Source organism: Equus caballus, chromosome 10 (genome assembly GCF_041296265.1).
Source record: "Equus caballus isolate H_3958 breed thoroughbred chromosome 10, TB-T2T, whole genome shotgun sequence".
Lineage (NCBI taxonomy): Eukaryota > Metazoa > Chordata > Mammalia > Perissodactyla > Equidae > Equus > Equus caballus.
Window position 1 is genome coordinate 89,348,056 of NC_091693.1, and position 21,894 is coordinate 89,369,949.

Genomic DNA, 21,894 nt, shown 5'->3' on the forward strand with positions numbered 1-21,894 from the left:
CTGCTACCATTACATCTTCCCAAAGCTGCTCATCTGAGGAGAAAAATCTACTGAAAGGGACCTGAGTTGATTCCACTTTTGTGGAAGGAGAAGGAAGAGGACAAACCCAAGGTGAGAGAACCAGGGACCAGCAGGCGAGGTCTGGGCTCTCTGGGCAGCTCTGCCGCCAATGGGGTGCCACCTTGGACACGTCCACTTGGATTTCAGGTTTCTCTTGACTAAGAAGTGAGGAAATTGATCTTCAAGGTTCCTTCCAATTTTGAAAGCCCATGGTTCTAAAGAAATTCTCAGGCCCAAGTCAGAAATTTTCTTTAAGAAAAATGCTCAGTAAATATTTACTCAATGACTGAACAAAAAACACTATGAGAACACATGTTAGGGGCCGGCTCTGTGGCCGAGTGGTTAAGTTCGGGCGCTCCGCTGTGGTGGCCCAGGGTTCGGATCCTGGGCGTGGACATGGCACTGCTCGTCAGGCCACGTTGAGGCGGCATCCCACATCCCACAACTAGAAGGACGTGCAACTAAGATATACAACTGTGTACGGGGCGGGGCGGGGGGGGCGGGTGGCGGTTGGGGAGATAAAGCAGAAAAAAAAAAAAAAGATTGGCAACAGTTGTTAGCCCAGGTGCCAATCTTTAAAAAAAAAAAAGAGAAGAGAACACACGTTAGAAGTAACAGACGGAGAAGAGGATTCTGACACCTTTGAGGACGCACTTACAGTGGGTACACATCCGTATGTAATGCCTGTGCATTTTCCACGTGACAGTGTCTCACTGGCAGGCTTTTAATGATGCTACACATTTTCATTCACTTACGAAGGTGGACTTACAGTGATAGATTCTGTCAAAGCCTAAACAACACGAAATATTAAAAGGCTGAACTGAAGGCCTTACTCTAACACGAGGCCTCTTCGTGCATTCCAGCTTCACCTGTTACCAATGTGGAGCCTGTATCCTGTAGCACAGGAAACCTACAGTTCTGCATTTTGCTTTTTTCACCCAAAATATATCTTAGAGATCCTTCCATGTCAACACATGAAAAACTAATCTAGCAATCTTCTCATGGCCATACAATGTTCCATGTCTCATACCTTACTGCATATAACCAGACACTCATTGGTGGGTTATCTAAATCACTTACAATATTTTATCAATTCAGACCCTGAGAGACATCACCGTGCTATCCTAAAACTGTGTGGACGTCTGAGCATCTCTGTGGCCTCTGTGTAGAAGCAGAATTACTGAACCAAGGGGAATATACATTTAAAGTTGTGATAGATATTGTCATACTATCTTCTGTGGTGGTCACAACAATTTATACTCCCACCAACAACAGATGAGAGTCAGAGGCAGAAAAAAGAACAGATTTATTCCCTGAAACCCGTGGATCTGCAGGATGATACGTCTATTTCTTAACTATTAGCTTTCAAACCACGTAGTCTGACTTTTATACCCCAATTTGAGGAAAACTTCAGATTCTTTGAGGACGTTTATGAACACAATGTATTCCTTTCCTGTAAGAGACCTGCAAGCCAGAAAGACAAAATAAGAAGTACAGGTGCTTATGAGATATTAAGAAAATGTTTTAAAAAATTAAGGTCAAATTTGTAAAATAAGAGTTGATTAATTTGCAGATTAATTTTCCTTAATGTTTTCCATCAGGCTACTTTCTTGCTCGTGAATATTTGTGGCTATTTCCTCGTTAAATTTAAACTCTTCTGATTTCTAGAGACCCGCCTAAACTTGGCCTTAACATACCTACTGGCAGTCTCCTTACTACACCCCCCAAACGAACCCCGCGCCCGCACCTCTGCTCCTGGTGTCGCCCTGTGGGAAGGCTGCCGTCCTGTTCTATCCAAACAGATCCAGCCTCTCAGGCAGCAGCCTCGTGACTGATTATAATGTATTTCAGCATCACCTTTGGAAGGGCGGGTACAGGGGGAGAGTTTACTATTTAAAATGTATATTCCTGGGCTCTAACCCTCATGTCCAGATTTCCTAATTCTAGGATGGGGCCCAGTGATCTGCATTAAAAAAACAAAACCCCAGGTGAATCTAAGACAAGCAGTCCCCTGATGGCACCTGGGGGGACGCCGACCTCAAGGTCTCTGCAGGAGCCTCTCCTCTTCCTGGCTCCTGCTGTCTCACGACATCTGCCACAAATCTTAGCACGTCTTCTGTTCTGATTTCTCGTAGCAAAGCTTTTTTCTTTTCTTTGCACTCTCTATAGTGCCCTTCACAACTTGAACACATCCAAGGGCCGTAATGATTACTCCTGATTCATTCACCCCTAACTGTGTGGTCTTGGGCAAGTTACTGAACCTCCCTGTGCAACGCTTCTTTAGGGTAAACTGTGCATAAACATAGGACCTTCCTCACTGATTTACTGTGAGGATTAAAAGAAAAATTACACTTAACATAGACTAGTTCTCTGCACTTGGTAAACACTCAGTAAATATTAGCAGTTACTGCCATCTTTGTCATCACCATCATTTCAATTCAGAAATTAAAGGTAGTTCTAAAGGTTGTGCTATAAATCACAACAGGGCTAGATATTATTACAATAATAATTAGTTTTACCCCAAACAACCCTTTAAAAGAAGAATATTTCTTTATCTGTCAAACTCTTGAGTTCCAGTTTTATCTTCTACCTGGAGGTGGAGACCCGACGGCAGAGCCATCTTCACACACCTGTCCCTGTTACACACGCCATCTAGAGACGAGGCAGACGATGCCCAAACGGCGAGCACCACTCCCACCTCTCTGCAGAGCACTGGGGCTGTGAGGACTGCTGCCGACTACTGACCATGCCAACTTTTCAACTGGAGGATAACACGTAAAATAGCTCAATATTTTAATGAGAATTGAAGGTTAATTTATTCTAAGAGATTTAGTTATTTAAAATATTCTCTAAGGATGACAGATAATGTCAAAGTCTTGTGTTTTCTCATTAAGAAATGAGACTTTTGGGGCTGGCCAGGTGGCGTAGTGGTTAAGTTCACATGCTCCACTTTGGCAGCCTGGGGTTTGCAGGTTTGGATCCCGGGCACGGACCTGCACACTGCTCACAAACCACGCTGTGGTGGCATCCCACACACAAAATAGAGGAAGATTGGCACAGATGTCAGCTCAGAAACGATTTTCCTTAAGCAAAAAGAGGGAGATTGGCAACAGAGGTTAGCTCAGAGCCAATCCTCCTTACCCCACCAAAAGAAGAAATGAGACTTTTGGAACACAAGAAAAAAAATCAACAACTGCTATGGACTGAAGTGTGTCCCCCCCGCTCCCCCGGCCGCCAATTCTTATGTTGAAGGTGTAACGCTCAGTGAGACTGTATTTGGAGACGGGCCCGTAAGAGGTAGTCAGGGTTAAATGAAGTAATGAGGGTGGGGCCCTAACCCAATAGGACTAGTGTCCTTATAGGAAGGGCCATGGGTGAGTTCTCTCCCCCTCTCCAAGCACAGAGGAGAGACCATGTGACGACAACGCAGCCATCTGAAGCCGGGGAGAGAGCTCTCACCAGAAGCGGAACCTACTAGAACCTGGTCTGGAACTTCCAGCCTCCAGAACTGGGAGAAAATACACTTCTGTTCTTTAAGCCGCGCAGCCTACGGCATTTGGTTATGGCGGCCTGAGCACACTGACACAAAAACTCATTCAGTATTTAAACCTTTAACGATCACTAATTTTACAGAGGCAGCTCTATAAAAGAACAGCCTGTCCAGAAAAGGAAGCGTGATGAATATTATTAACCTTTACTTTTGTGAAGTTATGATTTTCCCTTGGACTGTGGGATCAAAATATAAAATGAAAGGAAAAATACACGAGTCCCTGAAATAATGGACACTGACAAGTCGGTGCCACCTCTGAGCTGCTGCCACCAGGATCAACACTATGAAGACACTACAGCAGCGTGTCAGGGCCATGCTATCCCTCTGGACTCCATTTAGAAATGACAGGGACTCCTGTGCTAGCAGCAGCTTCCACGAAAGGCAGGGTAACCTAGTAGGTGGGGCACAAGCTGTGCCTCCCAGGAACCTGGGTCCACCCCCAGGCCTGCCCCTTACCAGTCATGTGCCAACAAGCAAGGTGATTTCTGTGGTCTTGTTCCCTCAAACTGCTATGGCCCCACGTCCCGATAGGTGGCTGGGTGGGCCCACGGTGGGACAGCGCCACGGCCACAGCAGGGACTCGGCACACGCAGGTGATCACAGCAAGTGCGTCTGCATGACCATCACACCAACTCCTGTCCTGCTGCTGCGGAGAGAACGCAGCTGATGGGAGAACACAGGGGCGACAGAGCGCTCAGACGGGAGAACGCAGGGAGGACAGAGCGCTCAGACGGGAGGACGCAGGGAGGACAGAGCGCTCAGACGGGAGAACGCAGGGAGGACAGAGCGCTCAGACGGGAGGACGCAGGGAGGACAGAGCGCTCAGACGGGAGAACGCAGGGACGACAGAGCGCTCAGACGGGAGAACGCAGGGACGACAGAGCGCTCAGACGGGAGAACGCAGGGACGACAGAGCGCTCAGACGTGTAGCCTGGGCCGGCAGACCCTCCGTCCCTGTCCCACTTGAGCGCCCAGCCTGGTCCTCTGAGCAGCTCACGCCTGTGCGGGCGGAGAACATTTCAGCACCACGTGAAGGCAAGAAGCGCAACAGTCAGAGAAGACAGCAGGGTGAGCAGGAGCCTCTGAGCCACACACAGCAGCTGCGTCAGCTTCACATCCAGATATGCAAAGACAGGAAGAGGCTGCAGGTAACTCGGGCACCAGGGCAGCCAGCAGCAGCATGAAGAATCAGAAAACAGGTCTTAATTCTGCCACTAATTCTGTGTGACCTTGGGAAAATCAGCTCGCCTGTCCGAGTTCTAAACTGAAGAGTGGGACAAGATGTTATCCAGGGCGTTTTCAGCTAACTCCCAGGACTTGGTTTCTCCGTTTACCTTGGAGGATGCGTGTGGGATTATATCAGGTTTCTTTTTGTTTTGACTTTGAATGTTAAATTTTAATCTTTGTCCTTTATCTCAATAATTACTGTCATTACTTACATTCAAATAAATTTCATTTTCATGTTGCTGTGAAAACAGTGATTGACTATATGTGCTAAACAATAATTCTTGGGGAAAAAAGGAATCTAATGGCTTAACCGAGCTCATCAACCCTAGGAAGGGGGCTGCGGAGCGGAAAAATACGAGCATCTGTATGGGAAAGACGAATTTCATTTAATGGTCAAAACACGGGAACGAAAAGCTTCCCACCAACGTGTGGACACTCACAGCACAACGTCACTGTCGAGAAGCCGAGTCCTGCATCCCGCATCACTCCAGCCCTGACACCCCACCCGCCCAGCCCCTCCCACAACAAGGGAGAAAACAAAGTCTAAAAGACAAGCTAAAAGGAACAAAATCAAGCCTATTCGTTACGACTGAGACTTCCAGACCAGGCCAAAAACAAACACCCAGTTACGTTGTTGAAAAGAAACAAACCTAAAACAGTGTCAAAGGAAGCACTAGAAGCAAGAATGAGCCAACAGCCACCAAGCAAATGAAAACAAGAACGTAATAAACATAGGAACATTACTACCAGACACAACGGAATTGACCACGTGAGGAGAAAACCCAAAGGAGGTGAACAGCTCTCCCACGGCGATCCGGTCCAGAAGCGGCAGAGCTGCACTCTGACCCCAAAGCCCGTCTGCTCAACACACTGCACGTTCCCGTCTGCTGCCTGATCCCACCCGACAGCCCCGGCAGCCACCACGTAACCTCACTCAGTATCTGCATATTTGTCCCACCTCAACCCAGGGCCACTGTGTCTTCCACGTCCGATTCCAGACTCACGACCCCCATGGGGTCTGCACAGTGAGACTCCTCTGGGTCTCCCACTTTCTCCCTCACACACGCTCCTGCCCAGCTCCACACAGCCGACAACCGAGCCTGCACCTGAGCCGTCTCTCACACTCAGTGTCTCGCTCCAACCTTTCTGTAACTCCTGTGTTTAAGCCTCACTCCTTTCTCGCTTCTTCTGAGGTTTAGTCTTCCTCCTCTTCACACCACATCCATACTGTTCTCAGAGACATCTTCCCCCAAAACCCAACTGATGTCATGGTCCTGCATGAAAACCTGTCAGCTCCCCGCTGCTCCCTGCTCAACTCCTTAGACAGGCCGCATGATCACGCACCTTCATACACATGACCCTGCACCCCAACTGTGGCGACCATCAGGTCCAGGATCCTCTTGTTACTGCCTCAGCCCCGCCCCACTGTCCGTCCTCACAGAATGCTGCCCCCTCTCCACCTGGCTGCCTTACCGAGCCCCCCCTGCTGGACCAGGAAGCACCGGCGCCCCTCTCTGCAGCTCCCCCTAGCTTCCCCGGTCCCAGGCGTCCAAGTCAGCATCTGTGGAATCACGTGAGCTCCCATCCTCATCTCTGTCTCCAGCATCATCAGGAGATGTTTCCAGCTCTTACTTTGTGCTGACACGAGCGATTTACAGAACTATCTTCACAGCCACTCTATGAGGTAGACTCTGCTATTAAACTGACTTTGCGACGAGAAGTCTGAAGCCTGAGGAGCGAGGAAAGCTGCCTGCCAGCTCACAAGACGTCAGCGTGGAACTGGAACTCCCACTCTCGACTGTCTGACTCCAGAGGCCAACAATGAGCCATTATGCTAAAGACACGACCTGGAACACCTCCCCACGACTAAGACCCTCCTGTAGATCGGGACAGGGTGATCATCCAAAGTGAGGATCTCATCTTCTGATGCCACTCTCGGCCTTTACCATCATCTGTTCACAAGACCTCTTACTTTCCAGGTATTAAGATCTTTTGATCTTCAGCCTCAAAGGCAGAGTAAACTCGTGAGAAACAAAGAATGGTGTTTAGTCGCGATGATTCATCTCGTTAAAGCCCCGGCCTCGGAGCCACCTACCCCGAGCTGACTCACGGTTCAGCGGCTCTGGTGTGTGCCCACGTCCACACCCCTCCCATGGGGCGCACCAGATCCCTTAGCTGTTCACAACCTGCCCGGCCGCCTTAGGAGCTTTTGAACACTATGTTCATTAAGTGACAACTCTAGGTGACTGGATGCCAAGCTTGACCACAGATCTATCAGTTTTAGGCACTGAAACTGCACAGACGACTGCTTTCCCAAAGCCCCTGTTTTTTGTGGTTAGTCTCGTCAAAACCAGTGACTGCCCAAGTCCCATAATGTGACGTGTGGAATCAGGGGCAGCTTCACTGACGACTCTAATCGGTTACATATAATTTAACCGACACTTATTTGAAGGTCAAAATCCTTTTTATATTATCTGATTGTTGTATCTAATATACGACATTACGATAGATTTCTTGTACAGCTTTGAACTTAGCTACAAACCCAGTATGAACGAATTGAATGATAGATTTTATAAGTTCAAATTTTTCTTCAAGAGCTAGATGAGTCAATGATAAAATTCTTTGATAATCTTTCATGATTTTACAGAATCCCAGAGAGCACAGTTGGGAATGCAACTACGAATACACAGCAATACTTCAAACTTAATCTCTGTCATTTTCAAAAAGGGAAAGCCTGCATCTCCCTAAACACAGGAGACCATCTGTCTGCTAAACGGCCCGGCAACAGTCTCTCGAACTTTGTCAACATATTGTAGGACTCAGTTTTACAACATCTCTGAACAAAAAGCAGTTTCAAGGCACAACTATTCTATAGATTACCTTTGTGTCCTTGCTCATCTAACTGAGAAAATGCTTAAGCATTTAAGACTTGTTTGAGCTACTGTAAGGGCAGGTATGACCCAGTAATTTGGTAATGTCTTAGCTCAATGGCAGTATCCTGCTGCGTTCACCTCTGCTTATGCTAAAATGCACAGGTGTACATTCATGCAACAGTCCACAAGCAACTGATGGACACTGACTCTGTGCCAGGCCCAGCTCTAGGTACTGGGCTACGGAAATGAAAGGAGGACACAAGCCTGTTATCTCATGGAGCCTGCGTTCCAGGTAGGGCAGGCAGACAGTAAACAAGCAAAACACGCAGGTGCTCTGACGCTGACAGCGACATGGAGGGAACCAGAGCATGCTGGCTGGGGCAGCCGCGTGTGTGAGTGGGGGTCGGGAAGGCCTCACTGAACAGACGGCACTTAAGCAACATCTGCAGGAGGAGAGGCAACAACCACGGGGACAGCTCAGAGCAACCTTCCAGGCGGAGGGCAGTGCTGTGCAAATTCTAGGCGGTTAGGAAACTGACCACTTTCATTTCAGTATCTGTGGAATTGCTGGGTCATCGTAACCACACATTAAATGTTAGTTGAATGAAAAGACGAATTAAAGTAGCATGAAAGAGTTTAAAAAAAAAAAGAGAGAGGAGGTGGTTAGCTTCACTTTAAGCTACCTAGAGTCAAAAATTTATACTGCTGCATAAATTCTACATGCTCTGAGCCTTGGAAAAGTCTCTGAAGAGAAATTAGTAAACAGGATCTATTCTAAGTTCAAACAGAATTACTCTTAATGGAGTCCGAGGCTAACAAATGATCAATGCCATGAAATTTTCTCGAAAACATGTCACCAACTGCTCCACACTGCCCTCTTCCCCTCCTGTTGTGTCTAAGTGGAGAGTGAGCACAGCACCCGGGCACCTCACTTGTAGGAGGTAGGAGAATAGCCTCACCTCCACAAGAGGGTCCGATACATGCCCAGCTCTGAAACTCCAGAAGATCCACCAGCTACAGCTAGAGCACAGGGATGGCTCTCTCCTTCACAGCGTCTCCACTGGTCCACCACCCGCACCCAGAGCACAGGGATGGCTCTCTCCCTTACAGCATCTCCACTCATGGAGGAATTTAACTGGATCTTGGTGATCCTCTACATATTAAAATCATGCTTAAGCAGCGATATAGCACAAAGAAAAAAGGGTCTATTAACTACTCCAGTTTTCTATATTCTCTCAGTTCCTTCCTATGCTAAATTATCACAATATATTTTAAAAATAAAACAAAGGGCATTCTAAAACAACTTACATTAGCATCTATGGCAGGCCCACACCATAAGTATAAAACCACTGTGTTAATTTGCTACTTAATGTGATAATACACAGTGAAGTGTTCAGAACATTGCTTGGCTCATAGTTAGTGCTCAGACATTATTATTATTTATTAATAATATTTAAAGACTAGAATATAATCAGGAAAAGTCAGCTAACATTTATTACACCTCTGTTTTATACTTAGTGCTTTGGGATGTATTGGGATATAAAGAATTAGAAAACTATGGTCATACCCTTTAAAAGCTTAAAATACACACAACCAGGGAGTTATATATAATCCATTAGGAAAAGTTCAGTAGAGTATAAGACAGCACTAGAATGAGCTAAAATACGACACCCGATCTAATACACAGTGAGAAAACGATACAATTTCCTAGCGGGGAAAGATCACGAAAACTAGAAGCCTAGAAAGAAGGAGTGGCACTAACTGAGATGGGGCTGGAGGAATGAAGAGCACCCAATAGATAGTTTACGACTAAGATAAAAAAGTTTATTAAGGCCTGGTCTAGGATGACAGCAGAGGCAGCAAATTCAAAGGCATGGAGTTGAGATTCATGCTGTAGACAGAGGTCAGCTAGTCTTGAGACTCAATGGACTTAGGGATAGAGTGTGGCAACTTCACCTACACACCGGGCTAGAGACAGCTGAAGCCCCAGCTAGAGGAGCAGGCTGAGTCCAGACTGACTACTGGTGGCTATGAGCAGCTCACAGGCCAGGGTAGAGACGAGTCAGTGCACAAGTTTGGGCCACCAAAAGAGAGAATGCTTTATTCTGCAAGAGATGCGATTGCTAAGATGTGTGGTCAGAAAGATGCCAGAGCCTCTACCAACAGCAGAACCATCAAAAACAGCTGAAAGAAATAATTTCTTGGGGCCAGAGAAATATTGGTACAATTGATTTGGACACAGACATTACCCAGAGGAGTCAGTTTTACAGTGAAAGCTGGTGAACAGTTGAGTGGAACAGAAGCTGAGTTTTGATAAGAGGAAAGCGTCTGCTGTCCTCTGAGTGGCTGTAAGTGTGGAACCCAGACCATCGGAAAAGGAGAGCTGAAACCAGGAGAACAAGTACGATTCCCCGCCCAGAGAAAAACACGATCGAAGCTTAGAAGAGAGAGAGTGAGAAAGATGCAGAAGTCCAGAGAAGGGAATTTGAAGGAATGGCCTGGACAGAATCAGCTGAAACAGTGGCTGAGAGATTGCTCCACGTGTAAAGCAGCTAAGGCAGAAAACCACAGCTTTCAGGGTATATACGCTCCACCAGACAGACAGAAGAGCTATGCCTGACTTCACGTGATAAACTGAAAGATAGTGTAGAAGGTAGGCTGCATGGCATAATCCCACCACAAGAGCATTAAAGAACGACTCCGAGATTTAACCCTCAGAAAGTTATTAATAGCTCCTCTCATTTGCAAAACAGTACAAATACGATACACCAGCAAAAACAAAACAGAAAGACCTTTACTCTCCTTTTCCGCCTTGCTTTATAAAAAAATGTGGATTAAAAAATCTTTAACGATTTCAATGTTAATTTCAACCTACATCCAACAGTGAACCATCAACTTCACCGGCCAATCATTTTAAACTTTGCTTTGTTGGAATTTCTGGAATGTATCCCAATTGTTTTTTAACTTGGAAAATTTTAAAGTTTGAAAGCTTGGTAACAGTTGGTATTACCAATTGTTTTTTGTTTTCAAAAGAGCACGGTCCAAGGATCCGCTATTCAGTGACAGCGCCCCCTCTTCAAATATCCCACTGCCACTGCGGCTTCTGCAGAGCACAGTTTACGGGGAGCTTGTCAGGTGTGCTCTTGGATTTTCTCTGAGGACTAAAGACTTGTCAGCAATCACCCTTATGTGTTCTAAGGGACAGCTTAAATGACACGCTGGATTTTAGATGACTCTTTTACAAACGTTTGCATGTGCACTTGCACATATGTTTGTGTATTTAGGAAGACTGAAGGAACCCTCTCACGACTTAGTGTCCACCATGACAGTCTAAGTGGAAAAGAACAGGCAAAAAGATGTTGTTTTAGAATTTAAAGAGCAAATGCAATTAGTACAAAAAAAAATAAAAATTAGAATTGTATTTCATTAAGATTATGATTTTCAATAACAAAAAAACAGGTGAGGTCAGAATTAAGAAAAATTATGATATTTACCATGGCAGAGATAAGAAGAAAGAGAAAAACTCTGCACATTATATGCTGGCTCACCAAAAAAGTCAAGTTGTGATAATAGGACAGTACAATAATCCGAAGATCACTTAGAGCCATTGACAATCTGAGTCACAGCCCGGTCTGTCACCAAACGCCTTTTCCACCCATCCCTGCATCACCGCCCTGCAGTCCCTGTTCTTCTGCCCCCAGATGACTCCCCTTCATCCTCCAGCTGGAAGCTCAGGTGGCACCTGACAGCCCCAGGTGGGGGAGGGGCTCCTGTGGGTCCTCAGCACCCCTCATGCACACTCCTTCGATGCCGCCCATGTCTTTGTCTAGAGTGCAGCCAGCCTGAGGGCTGCATCTCAGCCTTTACTCACTTTTAACACTGTACCTGGCCAACGAAACGTCTGAATACACAAATTAACGAGCCATGTTCTGCACCAACGATATGAACTGAAATATGTGGCTACATCTTAAGAAAAAAATCTAGCCCCTTGACACACAAAGCCGGGCAATTTGTAGGGAGAATTTGCAAGCTCAAAGCTCTGGGTCTTACAACCTTATAACATAAGAAGTGAAATCACTTTTGTTTGACCAGCATATTCATATTTTCCACAAAACAAACTAACAACGCTTGGCTTGGAAGGACACAGAAACCCAAATGGAAAGGTGTGTGTTAATGTGTCAAAGCTAACTCCCGATGGGATCTGAACCATAAAGGAGTCGTGTCCTGACCCTCAGGAGCTCCTCTTCCTCAAGCAGCTGTGAGTCTGCATTCCAGCTCTAAGGAGACGTTAACAGTGTGAGACCTGACCCAGCGGGTGGGATGCTGGGATGCGGAGGGCAGGAGAGAGGGGAGGCAGGAGTGCTAATTCCTGCATGGATCCAAAACCAGCGCAAATACCAACCACCCCAGAACAGGAGTCAGTTCCTTCTTTTTGCTCATCTGGAATCTCCTCCTTTTCCCCCTTTCTCAGCTCTGATCCACTCGTCAAAGCAGCCCTGACTAGGGAGCCATGGGCACAGTTCACGGAAGAAAAGCTCCAGACTCTAGAGCATTCCAGGAAAGAGGGAATCCTCGAGGCCACAGACAGCCCTGCTCCCCGGGAACCTACCAGCCGCAGGACACTGTCAGGGACAGTGACTCCAACTGTACGCACAGAAAACAACGCAGCCTGTCCACTTCCTGCAAGTCACTGAAATCTGTGTGGAAAAAACCCTGGCAGCAGAAGAAACAACCTCATACGACCACGATGGCAAGGGACAGACAGAGGCATGTCGGAAGACTGTAAATAACGTCAACAGACTTTTGAAAACCAGCTTACAGTGAATTTCACAAATTTGGGTTCTTGAATAAGAATAAAAAAAGAGATGCAATAGAGGAGCTGGGCTCCCCAGTGGAAACATTAACTCAACAAAACGCACTTGAACTCTAGAAAAGTTAGGGGTCATGCGCTGGAAAGACTGTGGCAACCTAAGTTGGCTCTAGTCTTAAACCACCCAGACCCTGCAAACTGGAGCCACGTGGAGCAGACACTCATCTTCCCAAGGCGCACAAGGAGAGGCTCCTGTTTAGCAACTCTGCACAAATGACACGAAAGTGAGGAGGAGGTGGCGGCAGCGTCCTCGCTCTATGTTCTGGAGGACGGTGACTGCGGAGAGCTCTGGCCTCGGCCTCCTGGGGAGCTCTTCCCATGACCCTGCTGGCGAGGGGGTCGTGTGGCAAACACTGCACTTGCTCACCTTTTGCGAGGGCCTTAGGCAGCAGAAGGAAAATCAGACGCTCAGCCCTAGGGCTCGTGCTTTTCCAGGCAGCGTACTGGCCGCATCTGTCTACGTGTTCAATGGCAGCATTATTTTAACACGGAAAGCAGGACGCACCTGGCAGCGCACAGGCTCCTAACTGTTCACGTAAAAAGAGCCATATGCTCTATGTGCTCATATCATTTTAGGTGTAAAATGTGAGCTGAGCCATTCTGCCTCTACAGACACATTCGTCCACTGCCACAGCCAACCATGACCACGATACAAGCGGCAGTGAAAACGACCCTAATCCCGGGCAGGACTTTCCTGTTGCTGAAAATTCAGTCCCATGCTTCTCTCATACTAAACTCTGTTTCACAAGGAAGCTGTGAACTGGGGAGGGCACACAACAGACAGAGCACGGCCACCACCACACCATCCGTCTGTCTGTCCACCATCCTAGAGGAGAAGGAACCTCCCCCCTAGGGTCCCCGAAAGACCAACGAGGCGAGGGTACCGAGCTGCTTCTCTCGCTCCTGACGGCGCTCCCGGGCCAGCCGCTGCCGGTCATCCACGCGCAGCACAGGCGGGGGGTCTGAAATGAGAGGAGAACACAGAGGAGCAGCAGGTTAAAGAAGGGGTCATAGAGACATGCGCGATGAACACCTTGCTGTGCAGCGACTGACGGATGAGACATCCCCACACGTCTTCCAACAATTAGACGCGGGGCTGCAGTTTCAGCAACACGCTTGATCACAATTTTTCTGAGAATTCCCAAGCGTTTTTGCTCAAGCATCTTTATTCTATTTATAAACATGATACAAGAGAGTAGATCCTAAGAGCTCTTATCACAAGGAAAAAAAACCCTTTTTTTGTATTTATATGAGATGACGGATGTTAACTAAACGTACTGGGGTAATCATTTCACAACAGATGTGAGTCGAGTCATTATGCTGTCCACCGTAAACTTACACAGTGCTTTGTGTCAATTATATCTCAATAAAATTGGAAGAAAATTTTAAAAAAAGAGGCACAGCCAAAAAAAAAAACCCATTATGTACAAATATAACGTAACAGTAACCTTTTGGCTATTTTCATCAAAAAATATGTATGATGTTTTGTGTTCCTAAAGCTACTGAACTTCCACTATTTTTACGCTGAGAAAGTCTGTTCCTTCACAACAAGCAGAGAGCTAAGTGAATTTACACTGAACACACGTTCACCAGCGAGATGTTGAGCCCCGCTCTGGCCAGGCTGAGCTCGAGCCCTGTGCTGTCCTCACTCGCTGTGTAAACTGGGCTGTTACCCACCTCTCCAACCTTCAGCTCTGCCATGGGTTTCGTGGGTTTTCACTTATTACCTACAAAATGAGGATAAAACAGAAGCCATCTCCCATCACTGTAAGGATTTAATAAAATAACGCTTCTAACAGCCCTAGCGAGTGCCCAGCACGTGACAGTCTCAGGAGAGTCACTCACTCGGTGCTCACCCTGCACACTGTGGTGCCCAGGCTGTCCACGTGCTAGAGAGGAAGCAGTCAACAGAAAGACAGAAACCTCCACCGACCAAATGGGGCTTGCTTTCAACTCAGGGAAAATTTAATTAGCAGGATAAATAAGTAAGACATACAGAACATGAGACTGAGATAAATGCTAAAGAGACAACGAAGCAATAAAGGGGACTGTGAACGGCAGGAAGGGGACGTTTAACATGCCGACAGTGGCCCCGGGAAGTCTAACTGTCATGGTGACTTTTAGGTGCAAACACCTGATGGAGGGTAGGGAGCTACCCCTGCAGACATTCCAGGAGATGGAAGGCAAGTGCAAAGGCCCTGAGGTTGCAAGTACCTAACGTGTTCAAGAAACAACAGGGAGACCCAAGCCACTGGAGCAGAGTGAGATCAGCACGCCATGGGGCCAGAGCCTCGGGGCCTGCTGGGGACTTTGGGTTACACTCTGGTGAGACGTCACTGGGGGCTTCCAGCTGAGGGCGACACTACTGGGCTTGTTCTGCCTGTTAATATACAAAAAGCAACATAATGACAATGCTGATAATAACTACACTTGAAATAGGCCGTATTTCCCCTCTACTTAACTGACATCACAATTCTCACATCTCACGTTGAAAACAGAATCCCACTGGAACATTAGAAACACGTGGTGGCACCTCCTCCACGCATTTAGAGGCCCTGCGCCCACAGGCCTGTCACAGAACTTGCACACTCAGGGAGCGACACTGTGGAGGCCCGGGGGAGCCTGCAGGCCAGCGGGCACCTCGGGGGCAGACGGGCCGGCACTTCACGCCTTACTGCATTAGCGCAAGAGGTTTTTAAAAAGTTGGTGATGCGACCCCCTCACAGAATTATCACTATGATGATTATTGTTCAGAGTTACCTATCATTTATGAGGTTTCAAATATTTTTTCTGTAGGAAAATATGGGCCCCGGCCCAAAAGGTTTTCTCCCGACACAAGAAAGTGGGTGTGGACGCCCCCTCGGGTGCTTGGTTAAGGGCCATGTGGCGGGTTTTGCTGTCATTTGTTTTTGGTAAAAGGAAACGACTGACACAGCAAAACGGTATTCTGAAGAAAGGATGATCTGAGAGCAAAAGCCAAAATGAAGTTGGAAGAAAGACTTTTAACAACTACTTATCACTTAAAAAATTCCTTAAATAACGAGGTTTACTCACTGGTAAAAACTTATTTAATTATAAAACTTGCAAATCAACTTTACTTATAAAAGCCATATAAGCACATTACATAAAATCTATAGAATTTAATTACTTTAAATTATATTGATAAACTCTATTAAGAGAATATGAAGTATGTGACGTTTCCAGCTTACTTTCAAGTACGTGACAAATTTCGCACAAAGTTTTAAAAAGAAGGTCTTAATAACAACAAAGGGGACACACACACTCACCACTCCGCCACCCTCTTCCCCTCAAGCCAACCCTGTGAGGCCGAATTGGTGACCAGGGTCCTGCAGGGAGGAGGAAATGGCCAACTATGCGACGTGATGCTTGCTTTTAGACGCACAGTGGGAAACCGGCAGTGCGGGACAGGGCGGAGCTTGCCTGATTTCTGTGCTATCATTTCATATGAAAATTATGCTCTTCACAGGCAACAAACCACACTCCATGTGGTAACACAATACACGAGGAACAAGGCCGTGCATAGCACTACACAAGGACATGAGTTAAACACCGTAAATAAGGCCAATGCTTACAAAAGCACAGCGGCTCCCACCCGCCTTCTCTGAGACCAGCACTGAAATGGTAATCACTTTTCATTTGGAATTAGATCTCAGGGAGTAAAGAATTAATGAACACTTATAAAGTGCAAGATACACTGAGATTGTGATTTGCTGGATGATTTTGGTTGGTTTGGGAACCTGGCACTAGAAAATACTGAATTGTAGAGTGAAAAAGGTATTCAATTTAAATTGTGTCCATCCTTCTGATGACATCAGTAAGAAAGTCCCTCTGGTGCTGGAATGTCAATAATGCCTGTGGCAGATTAAAGGTGGCTGTAAATGGGTGTGGGGAGGAGCCGAAGCTGGTGGGTTTCGCACCCGGCTGGGCTCCCAGGGCTGCACCTGGTGGAAGCAGCATCTTCCCGAAGTGTTCACTGAATGAATGAATGAGCAAAGAGCCTTAGCCAACCTTCAGAGCCTCTAACCTGCCATCAACCTGCACCAGGGGGCAGACCAATAGCAATCTCATATTTGATAACAGACTTCAAAAACTGTAAATGCTAGCAATTGAAACTTTAAGTTTTAATAACTAAAAACTGATAAAAATTATCTTTAAAGATCAGTTTTCAGAAAGGTAAAAATGCAATTGACTAGTTTCAAGGACAGAGAATTTTCTGTAATTCTTTGTCTCCCTCTCATTTCCACCCTCATATCCCTTTTCCCTGGAAGGAAATCAAGGTGGAGGAAATAACTGGACGTGGAGAAATTCCAGGTTCCCATCAGATCTCACGTTGTTAGAATAAAACCAATGACCAACTCTCAGTTTCACGAGAAGCAGAGCGTCGGTGCAAGAGCGCCCACACCTGCGTCCTGCGCTCCATCTCCTTCCACAAGGGCCAGAGAGCGGGGCCGCTGCCAGAGCGGACGCCAGTGCCGTCGTGTCCTGTCTGTGCCGACACGCACAAACCTGGCCTGTCCCGCAGAAACCTCAACTAAAGAGAGGCCTTGAAGACAAGAAAGTCCCTCACGCTGCCAGGCTCTTCAGGAGCTGCCTGGAGCTTGACTGCTACCACTTCCGCCAGGGCTCTGCGCTTCACAAGGCACTTTCACATCTGTTAGCATCTCTTCCTCACAATGGTACTAGGAGTGAGCCCAGCATTTATTCCTTCAACGAAGAGCTGCTGTGCCTGTTTTCCCAATGGGAAAGCTGAGGGAAATGGCACTGTCGAGTGTTGAGCTGAGGCTTCAAACCAGGCCTTGGACTCCACCCTGGGCCCTTTCCACACCATGGCCCCTGCGGAGTCCTCAGGACGGCAGGACGCAGGGACAGAGACGCTGGAAGACTCCAGCTCCCGCGCTCCTCTGTGAGGGAGATCTATCGACACCGCCAGGCAGAATGCAGTTTCAGGGGCTCTTGTAAAGACCTGGCGGAGGGCAGCAGACGGCGAGGAAGGAAGAGGGATTCTTCATGAACTAGTTTCTGCTTTTCCCGGGCACACGCAGGCCATGAAGAAAATGTAATTGTCTCTTCTAATTAGGTCAAACTCCTAATCATTTATCTCCTGCTTCTTCAGGAAACAGCAGCCACAGACGATCTGTAACTTTACCAAGTGCCTCTACTGGGCTGGGTTCAAGCGTCCACAGCTGAGAGCTCTGGTCCTTCCTGGCCAACGGGAGACACCCTGTGTCCAAACGCGTAAAACACCACAAGGGCCATCCTTCCACGTTTGAAGGTCAAATAGTGACTCCCTGAATGTGGATTAGATGCTTTTAAACCAAAGAGAGGTTGTAGAGCTCCAGTATCAGAAGGTAGGAGGGCAGGAAATTTAACTAAAATATACTAGGTTAAAAGGGACCCTTTTTCATTTGGTCAGGAATAATCAAAATATCCTAAAATAGAGCATGCACTTTTTTTCTTTTTAGGTTCTAGAGAATGAAAACCAGCAAAGTGCTTTAGGCAGGCGTTCCCCTGACTCGCATCCCATAAAATCAGAAGGTTTTGCTCAAGCCTAGCCCTCCAACACGGAGCCGCCTCTACCACCCCCCAGGGACACACAGGAAAATCACACGGTGGTTTCAAAAATAAAAGCCTTATTTGTAGATGCAAGACAGCAGACACAAAGATACTCAAAGGACACAGTCTGAAGTGAAATGTCTCCTCGCTCAACTTGACGTTCGCCACGTAAACCCAATGGTCCTGGAAAGAGATGGCCAGTCGGGTGGGAAGCTTTTTGGCCTCTGTGCTCTCCAGGAACTCTGCATCTTGTCACACTGGAAGTTCCTGTACCTGTATATTGGTTTACTCCACCATCCTGTCAACTAGCTGGCAGGGACTGTGTCTTTTAATAATACATCCCTAGTACATACACAGTGCTCACACCAGATGAATAAATGAGTTATCAGGATAGAAAAGCATAAACTGCACAGTAAAGAATGGCAGATACTACAAGTGATGGTTGATGGGGAGAACCAGGGAAAAACAGAACAAACAAAATTAGAATTGAACCATGTTCAATTCTCATGGAGAAACATGGGGTTTTCACGCTAAAAAGCCCCACAAGGACGTTCCCTTGAGAATAAGGAACGATGTCCACTAGAACACACCCTAGGAGGACACGGAACCCATTCTTTTGCTCAGAGAGTCCCTCTCACAGGCCCAGGCATGGAACAACTACTCAGTAAACATCAGACGGTGGCTGGGTGATGGGCGGATAGATGGATGGATAAATGAATGAATGAAAAGGCAAACTGACTAGTACTTGTTATGCGTCTTTCTTCTAAATAACAAGCCAGACTTAGCTGCCCTGTCCAAGACCTTTCAGACATGGGAATAAAGCATAGAACAACATATAATGGGGAATGCTTTCTGTGAGGCTAGATAGTCGTTTCCATGTTTGTTCTCACTGATGCACCGTTCCGAGTGACTTCGGCCTTGTACTCAGCACGAAGCAGGGTTCCAGGAGCCCCACAGGGGGTTCCACCTCCTTTCCCTCCTTTGTTGCCTCTTACAGCACCCTGCACATTCGTCTCTCCCAAGGTCCACACGATGGCTGCTGGATACCTGGAAGCAACTGCACTGTCCATTCAGCCGTCTGTGTTATGTTTCCAGCTGTTTGCTCCTCTGTATTATTGAGTGGAGCAGACCATGAACCAGGGGCTATTAAATGAAGTCACTGTGCAGGCAGACAGTCATTGCAGGGCATGGGGAACAAAACATGATTCTGTACCAGCTTTGCTGCGTGTAAAGATCCCCTTAAGTGGCTTCTGAAAGAGTCACAAAAGAGATATGCAATAATGCTGGCACACAAGAACAAAAAATTGTGTCGTATCTCTCATTTCAAGCAGAATAGTAAAACTATTACCTCTCATACACGGCCTGACAGTGAACAATGCATCCACATACACTAGCGCACTGTCCAGGGGTTCTGAGAGGTAAACAGGACCCGTCTCTGAATCTCCACTTGGAGGGGAGAAAATCTAGGCTTTGAAAGCCTCGCTGGCTTGAACGCACACACACTAGCACAAGCGTGGGTTTCGGTGGCAGGCTGGAACAGCTCCCCAACCCTAGCATGCCTTTAAAGCTTTTGGGGTAACAGCAAACGCAGCCCCTCGTACCTGGTTTAGATCCTGGGCGGCTGCCGCTCTGGCCTGAGGCAGCTGTGGAGGGTTGGCTGGGGGCCGCCGCTCCCCTCTCCTGCACTTTGTAGCTGTCTGGGGCTGCACAGACGAGACAACAGAGCAGAGACACGCTGAGTTTCTTAAAATTTACTGAGAAACACCCACCTAGTCAACATTTACTGTTCACCTCGTATCAGGTACTAGGCAAGACTCAGTAAACAAAAGATGCAGTTACCGCCCTGCCCTCCAGAAGCACGCGGTTCTGTGGGAAGACCCGCCCGAAAATCAACGGCCTTAGCTCAAGCGACCAGACCCGCGGTGGCCTGTCCAGGGCCCAGGAAGGCCCTTCCCCGCTGGCCCAGCCCACGCATAAAGCAACCACGTGGGACGTGACTGCAACCCACAGTCTGATCTGAGTTCTTGAGAAGTTCACGTGTTAGGAAGCAAACAGCTCCAAGAACGTAACCAAGCAGGTCACCAAAAAGGAACCACGAGACATAATTTACCAGGATTTTGAGAAAGCCTGTGACAAAAGTTCAATAACGAAGATGATTGAAGAGACTAAGGGAAATGTATCCCAGGGCAGGAAGGAAGGACAGACCCACCAGCAATTCTCCAGTCACACCCAGTACAGGTTCCTCCAGGACCAGGCAAATTTTTCTTTACATGTATTACTTTATTTAACATATATATCTATTTTTTGCTGAGGAAGATTCTCCCTGAGCTAACACCTGTGCCCATCTTCCTCTGTGTTTTAGTATGAGGGCCAGCAGCACAGCATGGCTGCAAACAGAGCGGTGTAGGTTTGTGCCAGGAGCTGAACCTGTGCCACCAAAGCAGAACGTGCCGAACTTAACCACCAGGCCACCAGGGCTGGCCTCTATTTAACATATTTTCAAAGGCTATTTAAAGGATATGTGCTGCTGTCTCAGATAGAAATCATGTCCAAAACCAAGCCCTTGAGTTCCCCTACCTCCTCTCTCTGCCTTAAAACCCGCTCCACCAGCTGTCTTCCCATCAAGGTGATTCCATCTTCCAGCTGATCGGCCCAAAGCCCTGGAATCATACTTGACTCTCTGTTTCCATCACTCTCGACAGTCAACCTGTTAGTAAATTCTTCCAGCTCTACCTTAAAAAAATACCACACCACCTCTGCCACCGCCTTTCAGAGCATCTCCTCCCGGTGTGACCTCAGCATCCTTCGACTAGTCCACCTGGCCCTCCACTGACCCTGTCAGTCCGTTTTCATCTCAGGAGCCGCAGCAATCCCATCGAAACACAAGCCGCGTGGTTCCTCTGCCCATAACTCTCCCACAGCTCCCATCCCACTCACTAACACTCCGTCTCTGCCACGGCCCGCAAGGCACGGCGGGGGTCAGCCCTCACCCCGTGCCATCTTCCCTCCTAATCACTCCGCTCCAGTCCTGCCGACTGACAGTCGTCACCGCAGGACGGGGGAGGGGGAGGGTGGAGGAGAAAAAGAAAATTGGCATCAGATGGTAGCTCAGGTGCCAATCTTAAAAAACAAAAAAGATTCCCAACATGAAAAATCTGGAAATCCTCGGTAGGTAGCAGATAAGATCACATATACTATTTCTTAATTTACCGTTAAAAAAATACCATTTTTAAAATGAGTCAGGTGACTCTCCAGTTTTATTTAAATCTCTTTTCTTTCATTTTCTGAAAAAGAAAACTGAGCCATATACTATGACGCCCAATTAGTCTTCGCTAGCCTTATGAAATCGGACTAATCGTCCTGCGAGCCTGAAAGCTGTGCTCCGTCAGTGCCACCCGTGGGCATGCTGGAGTAGAGAGGAGAGGAAGGACGCACAGGTGCCTCCCTGAGCCCCGGGAACGTCTCTCTAAATCTCTGAAACCAAATGCAGAGCTGGCACACACTGGGCCCTTCCATCCAGTGAAACTCCCGCAGCTCCAGTGGGGCGCAAGCGTGCCCGCAGAGCCCACGTCCTCTGCGCGTCACTGCGGCCCCTGCAGCGTCTTCCCATAGGGGCACGGGGTCCTCACTGCTCCGCTTCTGTTTCTGTCTGAATGGTCTGGCTGAAGAGTCTTATCTCCACTGATCAGAAGAACTGGCCCAACAAATGCTCACTTCAGTAAAAACACTGACTCTAGTAA

The 21,894-nt window shown here is 47.4% G+C and overlaps 1 protein-coding gene across 50 annotated transcripts in view; it reads right to left on the reverse strand.

Annotated features, from left to right (window-relative positions):
• Positions 1 to 21,894, reverse strand: part of MAP7 (microtubule associated protein 7) — a 151,115-nt gene that overhangs the window by 41,660 nt on the left and 87,561 nt on the right. For 38 of the 50 annotated variants that reach the window (XM_070225518.1, XM_070225504.1, XM_070225513.1 and 35 more), the window contains 2 exons: positions 19,756 to 19,857; positions 13,465 to 13,542 (listed from right to left, as the gene is read on the reverse strand). In XM_070225518.1, coding sequence (XP_070081619.1) covers positions 13,465 to 13,542; positions 19,756 to 19,857 — 180 coding nt within the window. The remainder of the gene's footprint in view (positions 1 to 13,464; positions 13,543 to 19,755; positions 19,858 to 21,894) is intronic. The other 12 variants (XM_070225525.1, XM_070225522.1, XM_070225516.1 and 9 more) reach the window with 1 other exon arrangement.